This window comes from Lotus japonicus, chromosome 1 (genome assembly GCF_012489685.1).
Source record: "Lotus japonicus ecotype B-129 chromosome 1, LjGifu_v1.2".
In the NCBI taxonomy this organism is placed as follows: Eukaryota; Viridiplantae; Streptophyta; class Magnoliopsida; order Fabales; family Fabaceae; genus Lotus; species Lotus japonicus.
The window spans coordinates 33,386,654-33,394,495 of record NC_080041.1 but is presented as its reverse complement, the minus strand read 5'-3'; the positions used below and the strand labels follow the sequence as shown (position 1 = coordinate 33,394,495).

Genomic DNA, 7,842 nt, shown 5'->3' with positions numbered 1-7,842 from the left:
CTGCATGAGCATCCGTGAACTGTCCATCCTTGCCCGTCCTGCCATCTATCCTGACCCGTCCTTTGTTGCTCCCTGATCTTGCTATCTTCCTGTCAACCCCCTGCTTCGATCCCCCTTGCCTGTCTTGATTACTTTGGATGACCTCAACCTCATGACACATGTGTCCCTCGCCAGCTCCCTTCTTTCAATACAGGCTGAGACAGTTGTTGTAACATTCTCTCGCCCTCCTTTGATCAACTACTATCTTTCCCACTCTTCCACTCATCAGCGGATATTTCACCGCCAGGTGTGCCGTCGAAATCACTGCACAGAGGCGATTGAGTGTGTTCCTTCCAATGATGATGTTGTAGGATGCCACAACTTGCAACACAAGATACCTTACGCGGAGTAGCTTGGCGTTATCGTCGATACCAAAGACTGTGTCCAGATCTACATATCCGCGTACCCAGACTTGTTCGCCCGAGAAGCCTACCAACGTTCCTGTATAGGGCATTAAATCTTTGTCCGTCAATCCTAATTGATCAAAAGCATCGCCGTAGATGATGTTTGCGGAGCTTCCTTGGTCCAAAAGAACCCGTCGCACATTAAAACTGTTAATCCTTATCATTACAACCACGGGATCGTCTTTGTGTGTCTTGATTCCTTCGAAATCTGCCGACGAAATCACAATATTTGGATGCTGGAAACCGAATGGAGTTTCATACTGTTGCATTGATGTCACTGCTCTCACGTGCCTTCGCCTTGCCGACGCTGTGTCTCCGCCCCCGCCGAAGCCACCCGCGATTGTGTTTATTGTCCCAACTGGCGGCTCAAGGTCTTTATTAAAGGTTTCTTCCGCCCCCTTCTTCCTTGTTGTCAGTGTTTCCTTTTTGTCAGCGGTTGGCGTACGTCGGCGGTCGTCCCGCCTGCGGTCATCCTACTGACGGCCCCCTTTGTACCGGCTCCCTTGCTGTCGTTCTCCATTCCATCGATCGCCACGGTCACTCATCTGCGATCGTCCCGCTCGAATGAGCCTCTCAATCTCGTTCTTCAGGGTAAAGAAATCTCCCGTGTCGTGGCCTGCCGAGCGGTGATACTCGCACCACTTCGTTTTATCCAACGCCGCTCGGGGCGGGTCAGCCTCTTTCCCGCCTTCCTCAACCGCGTGGGTTGCCTTGACCTCACGAAACAACTCCGTCAAATGTGCATTTAGACTCTTACCTGACTCCTCTAGCCGGCGAGGGTCAGCTTGATGCCACGGTCTGCGGCACTCAAAATTTTCTCTCTTAGGGTACAATGGCTCCTTCGCAGCCTTCTCTCCTGTCCTCACCTTCCTGTCTCGCCTTTTGCTGCCCTCTCCCCTCTCCTTATTCTGTTTCTCCTCTGGCGAAGCGTCCCCCTGTTCGCTGTCTTTCTCCTTTTTCGCGCGCCTTCGCTTGAAAGCATCATCCTCCTCGTCCAGAATGTAGGTGTTTGCTCGCGTCCGGATCTCCGCCATGGATCGAGCCGGCTTGCGGCTCAACTTGCTATTCAGCTTCCCCGGCTGCAACCCGTTCTTGAAGGCACGCGCACAGGCGTGCGGCTCTAACTCCTCAATTTTGACTGATGCCGCGCTGAATCGTTTTACATACTGCTTCAGAGTCTCGCCCTCGGATTGGCGGACGTTGTAGAGATCCTCAATTATCACCTGCTTGGTTTTACTAGCGGAAAACTGGACAAGGAACTTTGATGAGAAGTCACGAAAATTAGTGATGGATCCTCGGGGTAGCGTGGTAAACCACGCCATAGTTGTGCCTTTGAACGTAGCTAGAAACATCCTGCACTTCATAGCGTCGGAAGCGGCACCGATCACCATTTTTGTATTGAAATATAGCAGGTGCTCTTTGGGATCAGCTTTCCCGCTGTATGTCTCAAGGACAATATTCTTCATGTTATCTGGTATAGCAACCTCCCTTACTGCCGCTGAGAACGGTTCGAATTCAGCCACAGCTTCCGCTTCGCGCTCCCCTTCATCCTGCTGCTCGAACGATAATATTCTAGCTGTTCTTGTAAGTAATCGTTTCGCTGCCGTATATCATCAACACTGCGGATCAAGCGCCTCCAGTCTTGGCCAGAGATCGGTGCCTAAGGTGCCGGAGTCTCCTCTCCCGAAGCTCCGGGTGAGTGCGCTGGTGATCTCTGCTGCTCTGGTGAAGTTGGCGGAGAAGGTAATGGAGGCGTTGGAGAAGGAGGAGGTGGAGGTGGTGGTGGAGGAGTTAACCGATCGGTTTCTTCACGGCGAACTTGGTCGCATCGCGACCTACCTCTCACGCGATGTGGAGGCGAACCGCGCCGCCGCTCCTGATCTTCGTCGCGTCGTCGACGACGTGTCTCCATCGATCTTTGTTAGTGAACCAAAGAACTTCAAGCGAAAAACTAAAAACCGAAGAAAATCACACAGAAAATTGAACTTCTCTAAACCAAATTGCAATCCACGCAGTCCGGGAATCAAAATCTACCGTTCCCCACAGACGGCGCCAAATGTTCAATCATGAACATTGAGATGAGGTATAGTACTTAAGGTGTAAGGAACGTGATGTGAGATTCCTAGGGAGAATGAGAGCGTAACTGCTTTGGAGAGAGAATAACTGAATTTCAATCTTGTTATTTCACAAATGAGCTAAGAGTCCCTTACAATTGGTATTCCTCCCCTATTTATAGTTGGGGGAGTTGGGCCTCCCCTATTTATAGTTGGGGGAGTTGGGCTTAGCGCCTCTGAACCATCCTAATGGGCCAGTTGGGCCTCCGGAATGAAGGTCCAAGTCCCTGGTCCGCTCATCGCCCTAGGCCAGCGCTCCAGGGCAATGGACCCTGGGGTCTCGCCCAGTCCACATGAGAAGCGACATGAAGTAAGCATAGTTTAGGTAAAGAAAATGTCACTATATATGCATTGACACACGCAAAGCATAAAATATATTCCCTCGATAGATAAATTATTAGTTGATTTGGCATGGCATCAGTGGCTGAACTTGGAGAAAATTTTCAAGGGGGCCAAAATAAAATTTCACTACATAAATTAAAATGTTTTTGTCAGCGATATTCATACCAAAAAAAAATAAAGGTTAAACTAATTTATATACCTGAATATTAAAATTTATTAGAAGTTATGTTAACTATGTTGGAAATTTATTTCTCATTTTTTCAATTTTTAAATTCTTGATATATTTTTTTACCTTCGCATAACATTTTTTTCATTAATCTTATGAGTCGGGAAAAAAAATTCTTTTACTTTTGATGACTAGTTTTTTGAAAGAAATTAGTCTCAATTGTATATTGTTTTTTTTATGATATATATTTTTATGTTCTAGTTAAATTATTATATTTGAAATTCTCACTTTTCAGATGAAAAAAAATGTCATAGTAATTCATTTTAACCTCGTGTAATAGATCTACTGATAATTCATAGCGTAAAAACAACTATCAAGATTAAAGATAAATAAAAACATGAATATGAATACTTAGATGAATATTTAAACAACCCAGATAATCTTATAAAAAAAAGACCAAGATGGCTAAGACGAAGTGAAAAAGCTAGCAATAATAAAAAAACCTGAAGTGAAAAAGAAATAATAAAAAGAACCTAAAATGGCTTAAAGGGAGTGAAAAAGAAATAATAGTCCAAACATTGGTGAAGCTGGGATTTGAACCTGGCATCCCAAAGCAAAATGCAAACGGACTTACCACTGGGCCGAAGCAAAGTATTAGAATAAATTGGCAAATTACTATATATATACTATTACTTAAGAAAATATTTATGAGGAGTATATAAATTTTTTCCAAACAAATCTATGTCCACACTAAGTTCCGCCATTGCATGGCATGGAAATCGGGCTTCGAAATTGCGCTAGAAAATCCCTTTTGTAACCATTACAGTTTCCTTTTCCCCCTGTTATTTCCACTTTAGATTACTTTATTATGTTAAATCACATTTCACAGAAATCTATAGGCTAGTGACCAATTATTGGAAAACTTTTTTTTATACTAGGAGTGTTGAGTGGAAGCTCAAAGCCGATACTCCTTTTAATTTAGAAAATGTTGTATGAATGTACACCTTTCTAGCTTTAGTGAGAGATAGGAATAAAAGAGAGAGAAATGAGTTATATGATGAGTAATAAAAGAGAAATAGATGAGAAAAATAGGAAGCTGAAAAAGTGAAAATAATTGTAAGAAAAATAAGGGTGTGAGCCTATCGAAATTCTTTTAATTCGTCCCAAAAAAAGTGCCGATACTACTTATCTTTTATATCAATAAACATCTTTGATATAACTCAAGCATGTATTAGCTCGGTAAGCAGTTTGGTATGTCCCGCATAGACCCGCTCCACATAGTCTTGTGTTGGACAGGTTGTCCCACAGTTAAACTAGCCTTCATTTTAAGTGGTCTGCATCCCCCTACTTAACTGCGGATAAATGGGGATGGCCTGCAGATCAAACAAAGCTTAAGACTTTTGAATGTGAAGAGTTTCTCAAAGCTTCGAGAGCCTATTGATGAAGAGGTGCCTCTTGAATCCAGGCTCCTCCATCATCACCGACTGCACTCCACGCTTCGCCGTTGAAACCTTCGTGTCGTAGTGGTACTCGACGCTGCTGCGGATCTGAAACTGCAGTTCACTAGGAACCTGAGAGTTTTTAGTGGCGGTGCAACGACAGCGAGGTGAGCGGATCTATTCAAGGATGATTGATGGATATCTATGTATTGCTTTTGATTTGTATGCCATCTTTGAGGTGAATTTGTTGTGACGTCTCCCAAGTTTGGGATGCATTCTTACACTACCTGTGAGGTTGAAGGAAATGTAAGGGAATGGTATTCCCGAGCTTTCTCTGACACCAAGTTTTGAGGACGAAACTTTCTTTTTTGGGGGGTAGTATTGTAAGATCCTGAAATAAATTACTATGTTATTTATTTATATTCATTGTATATTAATTAATTGAGTGTTTATATTCTATTACTTTTATGTTATCTTCCTGACTCAAATTTAAGTACATGTCACAAAAATTATTTATATGATAATTAATTTTAGAATATGTTTGATTATGACGCTATAGTCCGTTTGAATGTTAACACGAGTCGTTTTCACACCCGACGATGGTTCAGAATGTCTGAAAAAAGCTATTTCTTCTCCTAGAGCACTGTTTAAGTTATATTTCAAATCGGCAGAAAGATTAGACCCTTAGGGTATTTTTCCCTTGACGTGTGTTCCATTACGGAACTTTCGACTGTACACTCGATAGTTTTCACTTTCCGTAAACTCGATTAAGTTAAACTTTATCTCCTTAGGGGACTCGAGCGAGACCTTGTACAAAAGGTTTTTCCATTCAGAAATTCCACCCGCGAAATCCAATTTGCTTCGCTGCTAGGAATCTTTCTCGTGAAGGAAGTTTTCTCATCTGACGTCATTCACAAAAAGTAGTTTTGCCGCGTATTTTGATCCAGACTGCGTTTGAATCGTTTTCATCAATTAAAAGAGTCTCAAAATAAGTTTCGGCATTCTGTTGCCGAATACTTACTGTCGCAACCAGGATTGCGGCGGGACGGTGTTTTTTAAGAGGGAAAACATTAGAAAACTCATGAATATAGTCTTCGAAACCAAAAAAGGGTCCGGGAGTCAATTACGCATAGGGAAGGTACTAGCACCCTAAGCGTCCATTCACAAATGGTTACCCTAATTAATCATGCAAAATCTCTTAGCTTTCTAAAAATTTGTTTTACCCCATAAGAAAATGATTGTGACTAAAGATTATTTTATATTTTATTAAAAAAAAAGATTATTTACAATTTTGGCTTGACGGTTGTAGATGCTCGCTCCTACGTATCCCCAAAGTGCAGTGGAGAATTCAAAGTCACGTAGTTCTTGATAATTTTTTATTGGTTTGTGTTTTTTATTTTAAAAATATTTGATATATTAAGATATCTTAATTTTTGTAGAAAATGGTTCATTTAAATGGGTAGGTGTATTTTATTATATACAAAACCAGCCAAGTATTAAGAATTCACGTTGGAAAGATTCGTGTCTGGATAAGTTACAGGAGAAAAAAAAAAAAGGTTCACGGCATGTACTATATATGCTTGAAACAAATAAATTATTTTAAACAAGAATCTGATCTTTCTAAGAAAACTAAACCCATGTTAGAAAAAGAAATAAAAACGCATCCTTTAGTAAGACACCATCAAGCATCCCAGCGCAACATCACCTGATCTTAATAACTCAAGCGAAAAGTAATTTATTCCAATAATCATACAGAGGAAAGGCCCAAACATAGATAAAGTGAGGAGGCTAAAGTTGATGACAATTAAACTTGGAAACAAACTCATTATTTTCACGTACTTTACGAACGGAGAAGAAGAAAAACATTTTTCTTTTCAATTACGAACAGAATCAGAGATCAAATTGCGAGCATGAAATTCATATGGTTTAATAATAAGTGTCCCTAATCATGCTATCTATTCAAATACCAAAGAGCAAATATGTATAATGAAGCACGAACCAAACCTTTTCAATCACCGCTTGATGATCTTGCTACTGGAAATTTGCTCCCACACTCACACTCACACTCAATATCTTGTATTTTAGTCAAAGATGGAACTACAACTCAAAAGAGAAAACTCATTTTTTTCATACTCTCTTTTTGCCTCTCTCTGAACATGATCTCACCTCACAAAATCCCTCTCTATTTATAGCTGTATGTCTAGGGTTTCTTTCTCACCACTCCTAGAATATTCTTGGGAATCATTCCTCACCATTCTTGGAGAGGAAGAAAAGCCCATCTAGAATAATCTAGTTTATTTTTGGTATTTATTATTTATTTTCGTATTTATTTAATTAATATTATAATTCTAAAAATCATTTAATTAATTACTATTAATATAATTTTGAGTGCTATTTTTATATTAAATTAATTTTATTAAAAGTAGGACCAAATTAGGTGTTCACACTTACTCAAAAACAGCAGACGAATGTACCAAAACAACCGGACCCGCGAAATCTTTCTTTTTCTTCTTTTTCTTCTCCTATAAAAGGAGAAAATCACTTTTCCTTCTCATTTCTCACATGGAAGACACGCAAGAGAGGAAGAAAGGAAGAAGTCCGCACCGTTCGTCCGTTCCTCGATCGATCGACCTAATTTCAGTTGCATTTGATTGATACAGAGGTAAGGATCATAACCCTTGCATCCTTTTCTTCTTTCTAATCTCTGTTTCCATGCCTTTCTGTGCTCAAAGTTTGGAGCTTTTTGATAAAATGTCAGTTTAGCTTCATTTATTCATTCAAATCTCTTCTACACGTTCTATACACTTCATATTCATGATTCATGCGCTTAGATTCTCGCCGTAGTGTCGTAGATCTGAAATATGAGCCATAAACCCATTTCTACTCAACTTTTCTTTTTGACGTTTAAAGTCTCAATCTTGCTTAGCTCCTGTAGGATTTGTTGTTAGTAAATGCCTTGTTTACAACTCTATCGGTTTACTTTTTTAAAATTTCAACTTTGAGTTTTTGAGCTGTTAAAGTGGACCAAAAAGCCCTTATTCTAGTTTTAGCTCCCGTAATTGTTCCGGGTATTTCCCTACCCTATGTATCGCTTAAGAATACATATGAATTAAATTAGATCGAAGAAAAAGTTCAGGAAGCCCTATTTTTGGTTGTGGCCGAGACTTTTTGGTCTTTTAGAGGTGCATGAAATAATTTCTGGGTTCGTTTGGCCTGAGCTATAGTGTATCTCTTTCAGTTGTCGAAATTTTCCCGCCAGTTTCAAGTCATTCCGAGTTCTGTAGCCCGAGTTATGCACGTTTTAGCAAGCAAAGGTCATGCTGCCCTTTCGTGCCTAG

At 40.5% G+C, this 7,842-nt stretch overlaps 1 protein-coding gene across 1 annotated transcript; it reads right to left on the bottom strand.

The window, feature by feature from the left end:
- Positions 1–916: 916 nt before the first annotated feature.
- Positions 917–1,909, bottom strand: LOC130733422 (uncharacterized). The gene has a single exon (XM_057585589.1). The coding sequence runs from the start codon at positions 1,907–1,909 to the stop codon at positions 917–919; it is 993 nt and encodes a 330-aa protein (XP_057441572.1).
- Between the last annotated feature and the right edge of the window lie 5,933 nt (positions 1,910–7,842).